This window comes from Anarhichas minor, unplaced genomic scaffold (assembly GCF_050575085.1).
Source record: "Anarhichas minor isolate MPS153535 unplaced genomic scaffold, ASM5057508v1 ptg000074l, whole genome shotgun sequence".
NCBI classification, from domain to species: Eukaryota; Metazoa; Chordata; class Actinopteri; order Perciformes; family Anarhichadidae; genus Anarhichas; species Anarhichas minor.
The window spans coordinates 5,635,950-5,656,259 of NW_027466520.1; the positions used below are offsets into that span (position 1 = coordinate 5,635,950).

The following is a 20,310-nucleotide window of genomic DNA, read 5'->3' on the forward strand; positions in this document are numbered from 1 at the left end:
ATACCATATAATATAATGAACATGTGATTATTACCCATGAGGGTATGTATTTCTCTTAGCATTTATTGGTAGGAGTCCATAGAAAAATGAACATTTCTACATTTCCACTTACAGTAATGTCAAGGACAAATCAGATGAGAAACAAACCTTATTCTGTTTTAGAAATCTTTTACAAAAACACCAATAGAAGGTTCACATGTTGCAGAATCTACTCAGTACAAAGAATCCTACAAAAAAAGAAAATAATAACTTCGAGAGCGTAGCTATTTCTCACCCTGTTGGAGTAGTGGTAAAAGAGTGAATAATGTTGCTTACAGAGTGCTGAATGTCAGTAAGGACTGAGTATTCGTGTTCAGTTCTTTGTGTAATAAAACTCTTTACTCTCACGTTCCCCAGGTATCCCTCTCCCTCCTTGTCTCGATTGAAAGGATCCACTAAATAGCTCGACCTTCGCCTATTCTCACATGCTACACGGTATTAATGCAGCGATTTTCTCGCTCATCATAAACAAGGCTGCTAGTGTAGTTCGCCTTCCACCTGAACTCTTTCAAACACACTTTCTGAAAACGTGTGCTGTAAAAAGTGGAAAAGTCCAATCATAGGAGATTGATTAAAGTTCTGATCCATCCACAGGGCCCACCCACAATAAATACAGCAATAGCAAAAGCTTAACTACTAAAAATGTATTCAGGATAAAACACAACATTGAAGTGTAGTCTCTGCTCATGAGTGCAGGCAGGAGTTACGCTATGCACTGCTGCTGATATACAAGGGGAGATACGGCGCAACAGGGGGGATGTTAGGCCTCTGATACATAGCAATGATGAACTAATGCCACATATATGATTGATGGCACATCCGCCAACAGATATATGTTTGTGTGTGTGTACATGTTTGGTTGAGGGTCTTTAATAAAAGGCACCAAGTCCACCAAACCGAGGGAAGTGTCGAGGAGTCCTTTTCTTTTTGGACTCTGCTTCCTTTAGCCACGGTTTCTTCCTCTTTGTGTCCATGTGTCCTACAAAATAAAAGAACATTTTCATTAAATATGTAGGTGTACTAATGCCTAATAGATCAGTTATAACACAATAATGAAAATCTAATTGTGGGTTGCCAGGTTGTGAAAACATTCTCTGGCTGTTAAGTCATTGAAAAAGGATTTTTTGCTTTCTTGCTGAGATGTGATGAGAAGATTGACACTACTCTCCCGTCTGTCAGTTAAACATGACACTAGCACCAGCGGCCAATTAGCTTAACCTAAAACCTGGATACAGGGAAAGACAGCGAGCCTGGTTCCGTCCAGGGAAGATTCCAGCACTAAACCTGGTAGGTGCTATTAAAACTCACTCAGTAAGTATATCTTTTTTATTTAACAACCAAAGAGTAAAAAGGACATGCTGTAATGTTACAAAGTGTGCTTGACCGGGCACATATAACTCTATACTCCAATCAATCTTCAATCAACGCAATTATTCACATACAATATATTTCTTACTTTTTAAAGGAGAATGTGCAACAAATCCATATTTGAAGCTAACAAATGTTAATATATTAACTGTGGTCCAGACGCCCTGTAACCCTTTTCCAAAAGGTCAAAGACCAAATGGCCTTCAATGTTCATTTAAGAGCTAAAAAATACAAACAAGCGTCAGGCGAGAGGATCCACGTAACGAACACCAGCAGCCAAGTTGTTGTTCTTATCAATGATTTGTAACTAATCTATAAAGCATTAGTAAATTCCTAATTAACTATTAATAAAGCCATTAGTCACAGCTTGTAAACACTCTAGAAAGAGTGAATTATAAGAAAGTGGAACAGACTTTTTAAGACTCTTACTGTCAGCCGGCAGAAGTAGTTAAAAACACACTCTCCGAGGACCCATATTTGAGTAGCTTGTCATTATCTCAGAAGGAGAATTAGGGCCTTTGTTTGCGTCCCAGCAGGAAGTATGCACAGTTAAATTAAAGGTTCCCTTTAACTAACTGAGCTGCTATTATAAAACCCTCCGTGACCGCGACTGTGTGCTGCAGATAATTGCTCAGCTTTTGTGTGTGACTTTTTGACCCTATGAAGGAAAACAGAGGGCGACCTCTGACCTGTGGTCGTTACTGCAGCGTAGAACAGAGCCGCCTAATCAACACCTCGTCCTCGGTGTTTATATCTGCCAATCAAACACGCCACTCTTCGTCATCGCCCTTTGTGTGGCCATCAGACACAAAAGCAGACAATTAGCTGCGCTTATTAAGACTCTACTCTTTAAAGGGGGAGCCCCGTGTGCTGGTAATTAATCAGCTCTGCTGTGGCGGGTGGGCGTACCTCTCGTTAGTCCCACGCTCTGCAGGCCATGTTCCTCCTCTTCCTCCGAGGGGTTCTGGGCAGAGTTCCTCAGGCAGCGTTGGTGCAGGCCGAGGCCAGGTAGTGCATTCTGTCTGCGGCGACGACACTCTTCCTCCAAGGGTTCTTCCGCTGCCGCGTCTGTGGATGTGGGCAGAGCAGAGTGGGAATGAATCACACCTAAACCCTCTCTTCTCGCTGTCTGGATGGATGGCCTGAGGCATTCAAACCAAGATTATTATTATTATAATATATATATATATATATATATATATATATATATATATATATATATATATATATATATATACCCAAAAAAGCACCAAAGTATGGTTTACATTTTGTACTACCTCATTTGAAAGCGCCTTCATCATTTCAAGTGTTGATTGTAAAAATAAATGTTATTTTCTTTTTACAAATATAAATAAATTATACATATACACATACATACATATATATGTATGTATATATGTATTATTTATTTATTAACGTTCAGCTTTCTGAGACGAGATGTGCGGTGCAAAAAAAAAAGTCAGCTAAAAGGAAAAGATATTACCTTGTGATGCCCTTGGCAGTGTGAATCACACAGGAAAAAAAACACATTACAGCAAGTTGAGCACAAGTGCAAAAATGAATAGGCCTATTGATGTTACCAACATGAAACAACAAAGACGATATAAAACAAGAAGTTGAAAGAGTCCCTAAGGCGACGTATAGAGCCCTCCTTCCTTTCAAATGCCAACCATATATTTCATTCATATTTCATCTGCCTGACTTTATTGTGATTAGTCATGTAAATAAAATGAGATTTGGTTATTCTTTTCTCTAGGTAATTTACATTTATATTGAATTAGTGGCAGGCAGGGTATATAGAGGGAGGGGGGCGGGGGGGACTTATTATGCTGCGAGATTACAGGCAGATCTCATCGCCATTGTGTTGTGTAATTAAGGCAGTGGAGAGGAGAAGAAAGGGGGCCAGATGCTCGCCGTGCTGAACCTGGTCTCATTTAGAGGACGATCTGCACCAGCATTTAAAAATCCCTTGCGTGGTGTGTAACAGCCCGGCCTTAAACACATCAGAAGTCATTAGAGACATGACAGCTTTGTTTGACATATTGCTGTACACCTGTGGGAGAACCTCAACATAAACATATATTTATTTTATTCATTAAAGTACATTTTATACTACATGGAAGATTGTGGTTTTACTGCAACACTCTGCTTTATGTGACATTTTAGAGGGAGATGGCTCTCTTTCCATGCTTTCAGGAGAAGCTAAAGGGGTTTTAGGCAATCAAGGACGGCTGCATGTACTCAGGTCTAAACAGAGATAAAAAAAACATCACTAGATTTCAATTCTCTTTGAATAGACATCTTATTACTGCAGGACCTCCATTATGCCCTGAGTCGATTTCTTTGTCTCAAATGCTTTTCGATTGTGTCAAGGTTGAAATTGCCTGAGTATTCTTGCCATACGTAGTTTATTTTCATGCTGAAAAAAAAGGCGATTTATGCTGCTTTAGTCCCGAACTTCTTTATGTTAAGAGTTTTCAAATCAGCTTTTTAAATAGAATACACTGTTAGAGAAAAGCACCCAGAGGACCCAAGAGAAACGGGACAATTGGTGGCTTTACTCTCAAGGCTCTCAAAGCTACTCGTTCTCTATTCAACTCTGGAAAAACAACTAATCCCAACTTGCATTCATCTGGTGATCCACTCAGCTGGATTAAGCCAACATGTATGTGACTCCGAGCTTGTGCGCTTTGTTCGAAAGGATCAATATTTATGGCTATTATGGGCCGGGTTACCTGGGTGATAAGATTCCTTCCGCTATCAAGTCGCATAACCCATCATCAGTTAATTAACTTCCACAAAGACAATATCAAAGTGCACTGATGATAATGAGATATTATAATGCTCATAAAGGCGGCATTTTATTTTCTGAATCAAGGACTTAATTTGAGAAGCAGAGTGATGTTCTGGATGGTCTCATTTGCAGCTATTGTCTCGAGAGCACCTGTCTCCAGGCCTACCATGCAGTGTGAATCTGTAAGAGCTGTTTGATACACACCGTCTGGACTGCAATACAGGAGCGTGTAGACATGCACAAACACCCGGGTTAACGCCTAAACACACAAAATCTTTGACAGAGAACAGCAGCCTTACTTGCAGCCGGCGGCCGGCTAAAGCCGAAAATAAATCACTGCTCAGGAGGAGGCTAACCCTACATGACAACGTTAACTGTGGACCAGATTATTTTCAACAGTCCACCTTCGCTTGGTTCAAGACATGTGGTGTCGTGCTGATGTGACTGCACTACTGAGATACACTCTGTGTCCTTGTTCAGACACGGCCAAAGAGAAACTGGCAGCTTATCTTTGCCATCGCTCATAAAGTGGCCAGCGGCTCCGGTTCGTTTCGATGCTTCACACTAAACTGTCAAGCAGAGGAGGTGTGTGTGTGTGTGTGTGTGTGTGTGTGTGTGTGTGTGTGCGTGTGTGTGTGGTGGTGGAGGGGGGTTACACCGGATGCATCTCTCTGCCGACAGGAAGTCATCTTTCATAACATGAGGAAACTCTGGGACAGGAAATCTTGGAATGGATGGATGCAGGAGAAGAGGATACAATTTATTTTATCAAATCATAACTAATAAAACTAATACTGACAATTAAATATATTGATGATTAAATTGAGGAAATTAAAGTTTTCTCATCAAAAAAAATGATTTGAATATAACTTGTAACAAGCTGCTCCAGTTATCCTCCCCATCACTGTGTGGTGTCGTCAGTGTGTGTGAGTCCTGTTCAGGAAATTATCATTTGGCCAGATGATGTCATGCGGTCTTTTGTACACAAACAGTGTCACCTAGTGGCCACATGAGGGTCCACCTTTAAATTAAAATGTCTGGTTAATAACCAGGAATTTCACCCCCTCCTTTTTAGGGAAATATCGGAAATAACTAAATAAAATTAAACTTGATTTTACTTACCGTTTACCAAGTCTGTACATGTCTCCTAAAGGAGTGGGGCCCCATAAATGGAGTCAGGAGATAAATATAATTGTCCTGGGATGATTGTCCAGTTAGGAAGTAAGAAAAACACATCTTTGCTTGGACCTCTCACGGTTTATAGAGACGCACATTAGGGGGGGGGGGGGTGTGTGTGTGTGTGTGGGGGGGGGGGTCTTAAATTAAGTTAACCTGAACATACATAAACGATGATTTCCGATTAAAATGGATTTAAACTGTCCATGAATGTCATTATCTCCATGTTCAACGAGAATAAACGTCCATCCACTTAGAATTACAAAAAAAAGACGCTCCTCATAACTAAGGAAATAGCCAAAGAATAATCTTTTTTTAAATTGTCTTCAGTCTCAAAGTATTGTAGTGATGTAGTTACCTCTACACACATGGGCACTTAGGCAAAAAAGGGGGTCAAGTTTAAGCCCAAAAGCTAACTCACTGACTCCATGGCGACATTGTAGGACTGCTTCGAGTTCCCGAAATGATGGGAACTGTAGTTCAAAATTCACCAACATTATAACTGGTTTTAGTTCTAGCACACAGTTCCAGGAACCAGGAGAGGGAGCTATTGCACCAAAAATATAAATCCTGCTAATGCAACAGCTATTCAACTGCTCCCCACAGACATGACAATCTAACGCCGACGCATTAGTATAGATCCTAAAATGATCATATTATTTGTAATTAGATTTTGCGGGTTATTTCTGGTTTGTGTGGTAACACCCATCTACAACACACATCCTCAATTTACTCATCACATTTACAAAGAGGGGAGAGAGAGAGCATACAGGCTGTAAGCAATAGAGACTGGGCTGCAGTGTCACCAAGCAACAGGACTGCGCAAGCGCGAACGCCCCTTCAATCAGCACTGATGAAAAATAAATTGAGTGACAAAAATACATTAGAACTAGCATTCACGTCATTAAAACACACACACACAACAGTACATTCATTCATGTTAAATGTCATAACTGTAAACTAACCCAGTCAACACTGCAGCTTGACTCACCTAATGGCCTCACCTGATGGCCTCACCTGATGGCCTCACCTGATGTGCCTTCTCCTGCTCAGTTTCTCTCACTCCAGACTTGTCTCTCACAAAAATATGCAGTGAGGCTTGTGTAAATAAACTAGCCCCAAGCACATTCCTCAAGAGAGACACACACACACCTCTCTGAGCCAGCTGCAAACATACGTACTTAATGTTATCCTGAACCTGAGCTCATCATGTCTGATATTTTAAAAGATAGATGATATACTTTTTTTTTTTTATTCTCTCCAAATGATGAAACATTTGAATACTAATTGGATTTTTCCCAGCTTGAAGACGGCGTCTTGTGTCGCTGAACTATTAAGATACATTTCGAGTCCCTGGTTTGGCTCGATGTCTCCGTAGAGCTCAGGTTGTGTTTGAGGGCGAATTCAAAAGAGGTGCACCATCAGCACTTTTACAAGCCGCCCATAAAAATGTCCCGATGGGAGGGGCGAAGACTGAGATGAAGAAACATGGAGGAAGAGCATGTGAATCCTGTCGTTACTTTCTCACCTGGTAAGTAAAGGTAAAGCATACCTACCGCACATCAAAAATAAATAATACACCTCAGGGTTCGAGGATACAGGTGTGTCTTTGCTGAAAACAAAGTGAATTTTCCCCATGATCGTTTTTTAATTATATGATGAACAGGAACATTTTAGTGAAAGCACACACAATGGCATCAGTGGCCAAGCCCTACTGTGAGTCACCAGGAATTAGTAAGTTCAAATAATGCACACCGTGAGTATGGGTGAGTGTACAAAAGAAGCAGCCGCTGTGGTTTCCTTTACTGCGGTTGTGTGAAGCATGTTTAGAATGTGATCAGGCACAAGCACACACATCTCATATTACACATCCAAGAAGAGTGAGATGACAAGAAGCCACTCAAGCCACAGGAAACACAACAAAGACACCAGGTGACTGCAGAAGACTTTCCACGAAGTTCCACGAACTTGAAGTTTATTGAACAAACCTGAACTCTTTATTTTGGTTTTTCTTTTTACAAAGAATGAAAAGTCCCCTGTCTGTCCGGTAACAGTGTAAGGTGTTGTGCGGTTTAAGTTTACGGTTTGAGTTGCTGACATTGTTACAGTGAAACTACAAAAAGCAGCCTCCTGGACTTCAGCAATCATGCAAAAACAAAATCAAACAAACATACGGTGGTATTCCCAAAATACACAAACAAATGTTAAAGTAAGAAAAATGCTTATTATTCGAATTAATTAATTAATGATCTATGTCATTCATATTACACACGCGTGAACATGGCAACAGCCAACAGGTTAGCAAGGTGAAGTTCAAGTTAAAGACATTAGGGGTGAAGTGGTTAAGCTTTAATCATTCACTTGTTAAATTGGTCAATTGAAAAGAGCAAAAATGACATGCTTAAGTCTAAACGTACAGCATCTTGTTTTCCAGCGACAAAAAAAAGACAACTTTCACCGCAAAGGAAAAAACTATAGAAAGCACATTCCCAGCATTGTGCTTATGGCAGAAATAAAAAGTACAATTTAATTTTTGTAGTAAAAATAAAACACTAACAAGATGGTCCCCCCCCCCCCCATAATAATGGAATAAATACAAATATACAAATACTATGACATCTCTCTCACCTCCCCTTGCAGCTAAGCTAAAATGAGAAAAATTGTTCTTCTGGAATGAGATGCAGGAGGACAGAGAGAGAGAGGAGAGACCAACCGTCGGTACCAAACAGTCACTGGGCGAGTGAAAACTCTACGATGGTCAAGATAATTACTTGTTATCCAGTCTTAGGAGCTGCTCCTTACCATTTACTGTTAGAGACTTTATCTGACCATCCTCCTCCACTTCTACCCGCTCCTGGCCGTTCTCCACAATCCTGTAACAGACATCAGGAAGTCAGACTGGTAAAGAGGTCTTAAAGAAACCTTTTTCCCTTTCTTGCTGAGAGTTAGATGAGAAGATCTATTTTGCGTATTTCCCAAAATGTCAAACTACTCTTTTAAAATGCTGGACTTTTCATTACCGTTTTGTTGTAATTTTTCTGCCGTTGATGAACTTGGTGGAGGTTGACACAGATTTGAAGTTGCCCATTCCTCCGCCCATTCCTCCTCCTCCTCCACCCCCCCCACTGCCGCCAAAAGATGAAGAAGAGAAGGAAGTGAATCCTCCACCACCCATCTGTCCGAATGGGCTAAAACCTGTAAAAAAGAAAAGAAAAAAAAAAGAGCACAGTTTCAAGAATAAAACGCAGTAAAAATGGAACAGCATCATAAATTCATGATGTCCATTGTGGAGTTCTTTGATGGATGTAAGATGTAAGGACCTGAATTGAACCCTGAGAGGCCAGGCCCAAACGCTGGGAAGCTCCCAAAACCAAAGAGCGATCCTCCCACCCTGCCTTGGCTTGCACCCCTCTGGTGACTGTGACTGCCTCCGTAGAAATCGTCAAAGGGGTCCTCAGCTGTGAATGGAAACACAGTAGAAATTACAGATTTGGGAATGAAAAATTGAGGAGCTTTGTAAGACTTTCAGCTCATTCTGTATATATATATATATATATATAAGTATATATATATATATACGTATATATATATATATATATACGTATATATATATATATATATATATAAATCATGGCAGGTTCTCCAACCTTTTTTCAGTTCTTAAAAAAACATATAACCTGAGTTTATTTTTTCTTTCTTCACCTGGGAGCAGCAGAGGCCAGCCGCGACGTGTTCACTTTTTAGAATATGGAGAATTTGTTGCTTTACACTGTGTTTGTCACGGCCATTTGATCTATTGTTAATATAGACATATTGATTAGAGCAGCTTTAAAAGGCACTTCTAAAAGTGGTGGCTGTAGGAGCATGAGTTTGTAATTTCTGGAACAATCTTAACTGTCAAAGTGCCCACCACTAATTCCCATCCCAAAACCCTGTGGACATGCTACTAATTGCAAGCTGCCAATCTGGGTCGCCCCAGCAGGATAAGGCTGGATCACTGGCACCATTTGCTGAAAGAAGACTCCTCCTTCAACCTTGAATGTACCGAAGCAGCGACAAGAAAGCTTGACTCGTTCCCTCTGAAAGAAAGCTGTGAATAAAAGTATCCCCTGACCGCTGTTGTAACTGCGTTACTGTCCATTTACCTTGAAGAAGACATGAGGAGACAGCTCAGCTCTTACAAGGCCGACATCGTTAGAAGAGAGAGAGAGCGAGAGAGAGGCTGAGAAATGCTGCTTAAACATAATGATTCTGGTTTAATGCGTGTGCACATGATCAGTGATATATTTTTTTGCATATTTCTTGTGTATTTCTGCAGTATGTCCAACAAAACGTGTGTCAAAATGGTCTGTTGATATCTCATCTACTTCCTTTCACATGTTCATTAGAGAATGGGAGTGGTCGTTCTTGGCGCACAACTAAGCCCTCGTGTGAATCTGAATTCGTCTCTACAGCGCACACACACACACACACACACACACACACACACACACAGTGACAGATCTACAAGACCAGCTGCTGCTCATTGAGACGAGCTGCTGGACAGACGGGACTGGAGGCCGGATGGGATTTTAAAAACACATTTGAAACTTCTTCTTCTTCTTTTGCGGCTGCCATCTTTCCATCATCAAGGAACGTGAAACCAAAAAGCTTCTTTATTTAGATCAATCCGAGGAAAATCACTAAATATAGAGTTGAAATAAACTTGACAGGACGGATGTTTGGACATATCCTGTAGCATACCAATTAAGCGTAATAAAGGTAGTCCGCAGTCAAAATATAACTTGAACTCGACTCTCTTCAGTATACAAGGACCACTTTAAAAAAGCCAAACCGTGATGCTATGTGCACATAGAGTAAACAGCAACAGCTGAGCTCCACCACTTCATCTTATCGATGTTAGTAAATACTTTAAAACATCTCCGTTTATAAAAAAAAAAACAATCTGATACAAATGATGACTTGACTTTCCCTACAAGTTCTAATTCAGTACCCTCCTATTTTTTAGCACATTTCCAATAACTCATACATTAGATTACAGTTCTTTCAATAACTTCATGTTGTACACCCCACGCTCGAGTGCTCGTATTGCACCAAGTTCTACATGTGCTCCGACACACGGAGACACACACAGCGCACAAACACTCGGCGTTATTACATCTGCTTTTGTTTTAATACGGAAGCTATTTTTGAAAGCATTCCAGTTGAGTGATGTAGACGTTCAAATCCATCCTCTGCCTTCGTCTGAACTCCATATTTAGAGCTACACAGGGTGAACTACACATGCCTCCCAATCAGCCTTTTGCTGAACCCAGACAACCCAGGCCAGACGTTAAAACGCCTACAACTACACGTAATGCAACTACGGACACCTCTGATACAATCAACAGTCAGGCGCTACGAGACGCTGTCGTTATAACAAATGTACAGCCGCTATTCACCAGTATAGCACCTGAGCCAGCAGTGTAACAGCATACATGGGTTGTATAAAAAACAAAAAGATACCATCATTTTGCACTTCTGGGGAAAATGGAAAGAGAAGTGGTGGAGAGAAAAAAAAAAAAGATAAAACAACACAATTTCCCAAAGCCCATGGGAACATTTTATCTAAGTAACAGACTAAAACCAAATTATAACACACTAAATCCTCTCAATTTAGAAGCTGAAATTGATGAATATTTGGTAATTTTGGGAGAATAAATAACTTTAAACGATTAGTTTCCCTGGACCGATTGATGAATTGTTTCAGCTATGCTAAGATGAAACATGTCTTTGTAAGAACAGATGAAATGGCTAATCTATCAACCACCTTAAACTATGCTTGCTCAGTTTATTTTTAACTGTAAATTCAGATGCCTTTATGTCTTTAATCTATTTATATGATTGTTATTGTGTTTCTTTTCATAAAGCATGTTTCACGAACTGAAAGAGTATTTTCTAAAAAAGAAGCCGGAGTAAATGAAGAGGTCTAAACCTCGGCTAATAGATGAAGGCTACGTAGTGAAGTTGAGGTCAACATCCAGCAGAGATGCTCCGTGTTGCCCAACATGTGACATTTAGTGGCAGATGACCCCCCGAAGTGAACAGTGCTTAGAGTGTTGGAGATGCACATGATGTTCTCCTTTTCTCACTCTCTCTCTCTCTCTTGAGCCTTCTCAGGTCATCCGTGTATATTTTTGACCAGATAAAATGATGCAGCCAATAATAGCCTTTGCCTACTCTGCACTCTCGTGACTCTCGTCAGTCGCTCTTTCTTCCTACTCTGTGAAAATGACATGAAACCACCATCAGTGCCTCGCCAGAATCGAAAAACAGACTCACCAAAAAAATTTGCAAATGGATCTCTGCCGCCAAAGAATTCCCTGAAAACGTCATCGGGATTACGGAATGTGAAGCCGCCGCCACCGAAGTGATCATAATGGCCCCCTGTAAAACATAAAACAATAAAAGCTCATAAAATACACAATCAGAAGCAGGTTTATAGATGTCCCCATCATTACAAGTCATAAGAAATACCAACACAATACCAAGCGGTTTGTACTTCACATGAATAAAATGTTGTGTATCCCTAAAAAAAAAATCAACAGTCTACATAGACTCAAAATCATACCTTATTTTTAATCCTCATCAGATTTCTCCCCTTCCATATTGACTACTGAAATCTTATCTCCATGGCACTGAAATGAATATTTAGTTATTTTGAAAGTTGTCTCCTTACCACCACCTCCTCCTCCTCCTCCTCCTCCTCCTGAAAGACCGTCTTTGCCGTATCTGTCGTAAGTGTTCCTCTTGCTTTCTGTTGTGGGAAGAGAACAACTTTTCATGAAACAGATAAATCAGACCAGCAGAAAGAGAAAATTCCCATCGTGTTTAAATTTAAACCTCAGTTAGGGTCACGAAAGTCAGCATTAAATCAACTGCCCTTGTCAACTAGAGTTACCGCCTCGTGGTTGGATGCCTCCGCCAACATCCATGTCTGTGCAAAATGTCATCACTTCCTCATTTGTCCCGAGCTGACATTTGTGTGAAATCGTCATAGTGTCACAAAGACCTTGACCTGTGTCCACCAAATTCTCATCAGTTCCTCCTTGAGTCCAGATGGACGTTTGGGGCAAAGAAATACACAACCCGAATAAATCATTCCAGCATAAACAATCCGGACATTGCACTGCAACAGTACCTGCTTCTTGTTACTGGATGTGTGGTACATTTTAGTACATATTAATAAAATGATTGATAACTTTGGTATCAAACTTGTAATAGCATAGACTGTATAAGATTTCTACACCAACATCCTGTTTTAGTAATCCGACATTGGAAGTCCTGACTTACTTTTCTCCATCAGCAGATATGACAACAAATGTCAACTTTAAAATTTGAGGTGCGAATGAACCCAAGACGTCCGTTTGAACATTCAGAGAAACATCGGTCATCACGTTCATATGTTCTTCACTTAACATGGCCACATGACATACGTTCTCCCTCTGCAGAAAGAAACCTCACCATCTGAGAGCACTTCATATGCCTCCGACAGCTCTTTGAACCTTTTCTCTGCTTCCTCCTTGTTGTCCGGGTTCTTGTCTGGATGCCACTTCAACGCCGATTTTCTGTAACTGAGGCACAAATTCAGTTAAAATACTGACGTTTACATCAACACGTGGACAAACACACCATGTATGCCATATACTGTAGATAGTCCAAGAGGAGATTGTCAGTTCTTAATACAGAAATGCATAACGGACATCCCCCCCTATCAGAAACACATATCCACGTTCAAGTCTTTTTTTAGGATGGAAACCATGCCTACACCAAACACACACAGACACCCCTGTATGCGCACACACACACACACACACACACACACACACATCACAAATACATCCCCCCCCCCCCAGTCCAAGCAGAAATAACAAAGACAGCCTGCACTCCACTGACGTGAAGCTCGCTCAGCGGCTTACGCTGCATCAGCTGTTTGTTTCTAAGCCCAGCAGCAGCAGCAGCTAGCGGACACACAGATGACGTGGACGAGACTACGGACGGGGAAGAAAAATGGCTGCACACAATCCAGGGATTGACTCCCTTATGGGTCTATAGTGAATCGCTTTTTGTAGTCCACGTTTTTGTTGTAATCTGTGACATCATCGGGCTGTCTAAAGCCTGGTCAATAGTCAGCCGGGCAGACTAAGTTGAAGAATGTGGTGCCAGTCTTTGTAGTCAGAAGCCTGTATGTTCATTCTCTTGCTCTGAAAACAGCATTACTGGGGGATCATTTCTATGTTCATGTCGTCCAATTTATTCAAAATTCACTCGTTACTTCTGCCGATTACCGGGGCTCGGCGGGCAGACATGTCGCTTCACCAGACGCATCTCTAAATGCACAGACACTAACTAGAGATTCATTTTATGATATCCGACAGTAAGTTAGCTAAAATCGGATTAATATCGGCCGAGGAAAAAACAATCGTTGATCATCACCTTCAATCGTCGATATACGGTCCGATCGCTCGCTACTATCGTTTGTTTTCCAGGCACTTCCGGATTAGTAAGTGGGATATATTGAAGCTTTCAAAAACGTTTCCCCATTTGCAATTAGAAGTTGACGACATGAACACTATTCTCAAGTTGAAAGATAGTAATTACGATAACTCCAATATGACATCAACAAGGCACGGCGAAGGATTTGAGCTAAACGAAAAGAGGAAGATGAAAAGTTAAGGGGATCACAAAAGTTATTACGATTCTTCCTGAGGTGGACATGAACGTCGGCACCAAATTTCAAGACAATCAACTCAAGAGTTGTGTATATATTGTATTCAGTGTGGAGAGAAGTGGGTGACTGACATTGCCGTCCCTAGAAGCAAGCTGCTAGCACGGTCAATACTTCAATCAGAGATGGAGGAGAGAGAGAGCTGGGGTCACAGGCTAAAGATATGACTTATTGATTGGTGTCAGTGGAGATAACATTTGACTCTGGCAGCCAATAACTGAGTGCATAGAGATAGCAGGCGCTCAGCATTCGCTATCTCTCTAATGCTAGATTGGTAGATTGGTAGATTGGATACACCGGTTGAGTTGATGTTCAATAGCTTCATCCTTTCTCACAGGATTTTATGTTACTTAACGATTTGCTGCATTATAACTGTTAAAATAACTTAACTTCCCCATGGAGCACATGGCTAACTTCAAACAGGCTTATTTAACATATACATTTAAATTCATAGGAAACGCTTCACTTGTCAAAAACAAAAAGGTGTTAGTAAGAAACCTGTGAGGATGTATGTTTAACGGAAACTGGCCTGTTGAGTGGGCGATCTGTGTGTGGTGGGTGAGTGTAGCGGGAAGGTATTTGACAGCGGCAAGGTTACAGGTAGAAGAGTGGAAACTTTCTGCATTGCAGCCTCTCTGTTCTCTCTACTTGCGTCAGTTCATACAGCCAGAGGGGGGATTAGAATTAACCTATCACACCCCTCAGAGTGGGCCACATTTCACAACAATACTGGGGGGGAAATAGAGCAGAAAAACACTCAGGGGCACTTACGCTTTTTTGATGTCATCTTGCGTTGCATTTTTCTGGACTCCTAATGTCTGGTAGTATTCCAGCATGGCTCTGTCTGCGTGAGTTTCTAGTGTCTGTCCTGTGTGAGGGTCCTCTTTGTGGCGGCCTCTGTGGAAAGAAAGTTAAGTTCTGTTAAGACATGTTTGCTTGGACAGATAAAGCCCAACAAACTGCGACTGAGCGTGGCCATGTGTGACGGCCGAGATACCTCCCTTCCAGACCCGAGGGGTAAATTTGTAAAAGGAGGGCGGGAGGGGGCAACAGGCATTAAACAGGGTGCCAATACCCAACAATGTAATCAACTGCACTGAAATAGAGGACAGCTCAGCTAATACAAGCCCAGAGAAATGACTTAATAAGCGGCTGATCTGATCGTCCCTCGCCCTCAGGCTGTAAGAGAGGAAATGTGAATCAGGTTTTACTTTTGAAATCAGCCTCTAAAAAACAAGACAGAACAGGTCTGATGAAAAGGTATCAGAAGATAATCAGGTCTTGTTTTAGTCCCAGATTTCCAATTCTTTGCAGTTCTACAACCCAGAGAGGGTAACCTGCACCGACACATCGTCATCAAAGTCATGCGCTCAAAATCTCTTCTGCTCTTTGCACATAGTTGGCTCAGAATACAACAACAATGGCTGCCAACATACGGAGGAGTCTTGATCTAGAGGTTGATACAAAGAACTATCAGACTACTAAGAGCAGCAGATATTTGACCCTGGTGTAAAACATTTCTGCAGAATTCACTCTCTGATGTAGAAAGAGGCAACAAATATGATAAGGATCACATGACCAATACAGTTGCCAAAATGTCAGTGGCTACCTGTCCTCCAATTGACAGTTCACTAAACCGCCCCATGTAACGTTAGCTGCAATCACTAGGATGTTAGGCTCACTAGCTCACAACTTAGCATCCGAGGCTAGGGAGCACATTATTACAGTTTTGACTTACAAAATTAGCTTTTACATAGCCTTAAGCTGCCATCGTCCACATGTGTCCAGTGAAGGTTGTCAGTTAATGACCTTTATAATAGTATTCCCTCTAAGTTCTACCCTCTTTTTCAGTGATATTGTGCATAATCCACTGATGGGGAGCAGGTTTTTATAGTCGTTTGTGAATATGCCATATTTTTTGTTGTGGGTGGGACTTAAACAGAACATGTCACAATTTATCTTTCAACACCAACACAAGCAGGGCCGGCTCTGGTTTTCAGGTTCTTCTCTGTGGTTTGTAGAAAGAGGAACTAAGTCCAGGATCTGTTTCTTCTCCCAGATTAAAGCTACATAGTTTATAACAACAGTTTATCTCTGTATGTTTTGGCTCGCAAAATCATATTTCACAAAAATAACAACCAAACCTGGTAAATCCCACCCATAGTTGCCAGACTGAAATAGACCTTCTGGGCTCCCATCCGCACCCAAATAATCCAACAACTCGGCATGTTTTTGTCTTTTAGAGAAAGGCAAAAACCATCCAACAGGCCAACTACAACAATGAGGAAAAAGCCAAGAAAAACCACAGTCGACCATTAATCATCAAGCGAGATCTTCGCTATCGCACTAAAAATGGTAAACAAACCAGTGAGGACCACTTACACAGGGAGTCCACTGTGTCCTGTTTGTTAGCTATTTATAACCTGTGGCCTTTGCAGTTAGATTGTGTTTGTGTGTGTGTGTTGTGAGCATGTGGGGGGTTGGAGGTGTTTGGCACATGGCAGTGCCAGTAAGAGACTCCTGGTTGAGACATGGCACAGGCACTTAACTCCTCTCTTTCGCAACTCCAAATCCCCCTCTGACACTTCATATTTTTCTGTTGAATTCCCCCGTTTACTGATTTAAACGCCATGTCAGAATGCCCTCCTTTCCATCTCTACATCCTAATATAGACCACAATCTGAATATGAAGAGTTGTGACCCAGAAAGTAATTGTTGTCTTCTGTGTTTTCTCTAAAAAAAAAACACAACCGAATGTCCCGACTCATCATAATAAATGGATGTTCTTTTATCACTTCAGCCATTACTGACCCACTCACCAGCCACCAGTTCCCCCTGCAGCAGTTGGGAGTTAATGGACACAAGTGCCTGCAGGGGATGTGGTTACTCACGGTTCTGTGCAGAGCGAGTATCCATGCATGTACGTGCAGATTTATGCCTTGTGGTGGCGTTACACTGCTGACCCAGATCTGATGGATTCCTGCTCTGTTCAGCGTGAACTGTGCCTCAGCGTGAGCAACAGATGTGGGTCAGTCAATCCCATGGTGACTCAGAGAACCAGAGGTGGTGCTTATAAGCGTTAATCAGAAGCAGTCCATTATTATATCTGTTAGTTTTTTGTGAAAGAAGCTCTAGTAGGAGTCAAATGAATAATAAATTTTAGAAAGGCCTTCTAAATGTTGGTTAATTAGAGGATAATCAAAGATAAGCTGATGGAAAAGCAGCGTTTTGTCTATTTTACCATCATCTTGACAATGATTTTGTACTGTGCAGGAATCTCTGATCAGTCCATAACAAAATTACTTCATAACTGTTTTGCTCTAAATTGACTGTGGGAAATTACAGTGATTATCAATCACTGTAATTGTTGTTTACAAGGATCTTTTTCTGTTGTAGTTTAGGAGTTGGTTGAAATAAAAGCCTCCGCTCAAAGTACACTTGGGATCTCAAAGTGAAGGTAAGAGAAACCATGAAAATGCCAGCCAGCCAGGGTTAGGTTTGGATAACTTGTGAGGATCTCAACCCCACCACCTCTTTGACGGGTGTACCGGAGGACGACGGACCTCAGGACTTTCAGGAGGGACTACATCACCCAGCTGGCTTTGAAATGGAGATTTCCCAGGAGCCAGGGGTAGAGGATAAAAGGAAAAAGTGACAGCAAAAGTGACGGATAGATGAAGAAAGGATTATTCAATGACTTTAAAAGAAAGTTATCCACAGATCAGGATTGGAGGCCTACAACGTCACTGGAATTTCCCTAACAGTGACGACCATCACAAGTTACCAGCCCTGAAGTCTTACAGCTGCATCATCATGTCAGTATCAGCAGATAACCAGGGTTTGGGCTCACTAAAGGGCACATCACTGTTGTAAATGTTCTTATCCGTCCTGAGTTAACTACCGGCAGATAAACTGTAGGTTTTATCTCCTGATCAAAATCTCTGATTAGACTTCAGTGTTTTGGTTTCTGTCCAAGATTACAAATTACATCCCTTGTGCAATTTTTGCCGACAGACTTTTTCTTTTTTAAACCTGCAACTCACACTGTCACAAATCTATCCCCGAGTCCAGAGTCAGACCCTCAACTGTGATTGCAATCAACAAAGGCAGCGGGAGTCTCTGGGTCTCTCAGAGAACAAGAACTCTCTAACACCACTACAAGTCTGACATTAACAAGACAAGAGCAACGGGCAAAACAGGCTCCGAGCACCTAACACACAGGTCACAGCAGACACAACAGAGACACATGACAGATAAAACCAGCACACTAACAAGCTTATACCTCACTACAATGTTTCTCTTTACTTTTTCTATTCGTGGAAACATGTTCGAAGAGGTTATCGTTCCAAGAAGACCTCATTTACTGCAAACAGCAGTGAGCATTGTCCTCGTAGACTGGGAATCCAGTCACAGATTTGAATGTGTGGGAACTCAGAGGAGGAAGCTTGTTAGAATTGATCTGCTCCAGCCAACGACTGGAATTCATGAACAATGTCAAAAGTCAAAAGTGGTCAAACTGGTCAGCCCCAGGAGGCACCACAAGAACCTTTATTGTCACTTAAAGATCCTTCAAATGACAAAATGAATGCATGAAAAACCATTGTGTAACTGCCCACCTTAGTATAGTAGTATTTACACAGTAGACAGTATTTTTTAGAATTACAGCCTCATATATGTTAAGTTTGCTGGTCTGTATTCACATATCACAACATGATTTAGATGTTGTTTGTCAGCCAGTAGATGAAACAATCTCAAATGATGTATAATGCAGTTAAAACTGTTGTGTTTCTGTATTTTACTACACTTGCAAATATTTCATGTGTTGAACTTACTCCTTAAACGACTAACGTTAATCAATGAATCAACCATGAGTGAAACTCTTGCACAATTTGTGGAACAGGCAAACTTCTGGAAGCTACCATCAACAGGCCAATCACAAGGTGGAGGAAACACATCGATCAGATCAACAGAAACACTCAGAGCCCAACGACAATGTTGGAGAATGTATTGACAGAGAGCATGCGGATATTATCATAATACGTTGCATAACATGTGAAAACGCCTGTAAAAATAGTCGTAACTTTAATATTAGACTGGTAACGGCAGTCTCATATTGCCAGACCTTCACTGAGTTACGTTTGAACTGGCTGGTGACAGAAAGATAGATCTTTATATATATGACCCTTTCCACCGGATGCATCCCCACGTTACTGAGTCTCCTCTATGCGACAGGAGACGGTGACGGTTACCCACATTTCAGCAAAGTAAAGCCGCATCGACGCATAACGTACACCGCTCATGTCTCCCGAAGGAGGGCTTACCTGTTTTAAAAGGACGTGTGTGCTCCAGGGGGCCTCTCTTCTGTCGCTATTTCCCGCTTTCTTCTCCTGGAGTACGGCTCTGTAACCGCAGCCGTTGGTTGCTGGTGGTGTAGCGCCGGGAACTGATATCGACCAGCCCTACTGTGGTACTGGTGCCTTCACGTACTGTCGGATATCGCAACTGCCACGTAAATGCACAAAGTCAGGACCGACTGGCCGTTGGACGGGTTGTCGATATGGCAATTTGATTACATGCACATTTATTTGGCAGTATGAGCCACTAATGCACAGTAACAACACCCTAAGAATCAAACTACTCCTGACCGGTAATGGTCGCTTTGCTGCCATCAGTGTCTGTATGAATGGGTGAATGAGAGGCAAATTGTAAATAAAAGTGCGATAAGAAACCAAGTTTTACTTAATCTTGGGTCTCGTCATGTTGATGGGCCCTGTGTCAAACTCTATTCTTAATGCCTTTAATACTTTTGGTTGATATTGTATTTACCTTGTGCATATTCTTTAACAAATGAGCGTTAATCAAGTCATCACAAACTAACATAAAGGTGTTCAAGGCACCATAGGAAATCTTAGTTGCATGTTTGCTTGACATAAAATTCTCTCTGTTGCAACTGAATCATCACAAGCACATTGACGACATCGTGTTTCAAATGAAGAAGCCAAATGTTCAAAACTATGTAGCTCACTTGGGAGATTCTGTTGGTAATTTACAATTACCAATGAGAAATAAAGTTTTAAAACATTGAGGCTACATACAATGAAGTTGCTTAAATATCTATTGCATGTGTACCATATTATTACTGTTACAGCACCAGTGAAGACACAGC

General features: G+C 41.3%; 1 protein-coding gene across 1 annotated transcript; it reads right to left on the minus strand.

Moving 5' to 3' along the window:
• Window positions 1-7,321: 7,321 nt before the first annotated feature.
• On the minus strand, window positions 7,322-19,603 carry dnajb6b (DnaJ heat shock protein family (Hsp40) member B6b). The gene is made up of 8 exons (XM_076080642.1): window positions 19,466-19,603; window positions 14,916-15,041; window positions 12,881-12,990; window positions 12,099-12,173; window positions 11,699-11,803; window positions 8,698-8,835; window positions 8,398-8,572; window positions 7,322-8,250 (listed from the first exon to the last, which is right to left on the minus strand). The coding sequence occupies exons 2-8, from the start codon at window positions 14,978-14,980 to the stop codon at window positions 8,145-8,147; spliced, it is 774 nt and encodes a 257-aa protein (XP_075936757.1). The 5' UTR covers window positions 14,981-15,041; window positions 19,466-19,603; the 3' UTR covers window positions 7,322-8,144.
• Window positions 19,604-20,310: the final 707 nt, after the last annotated feature.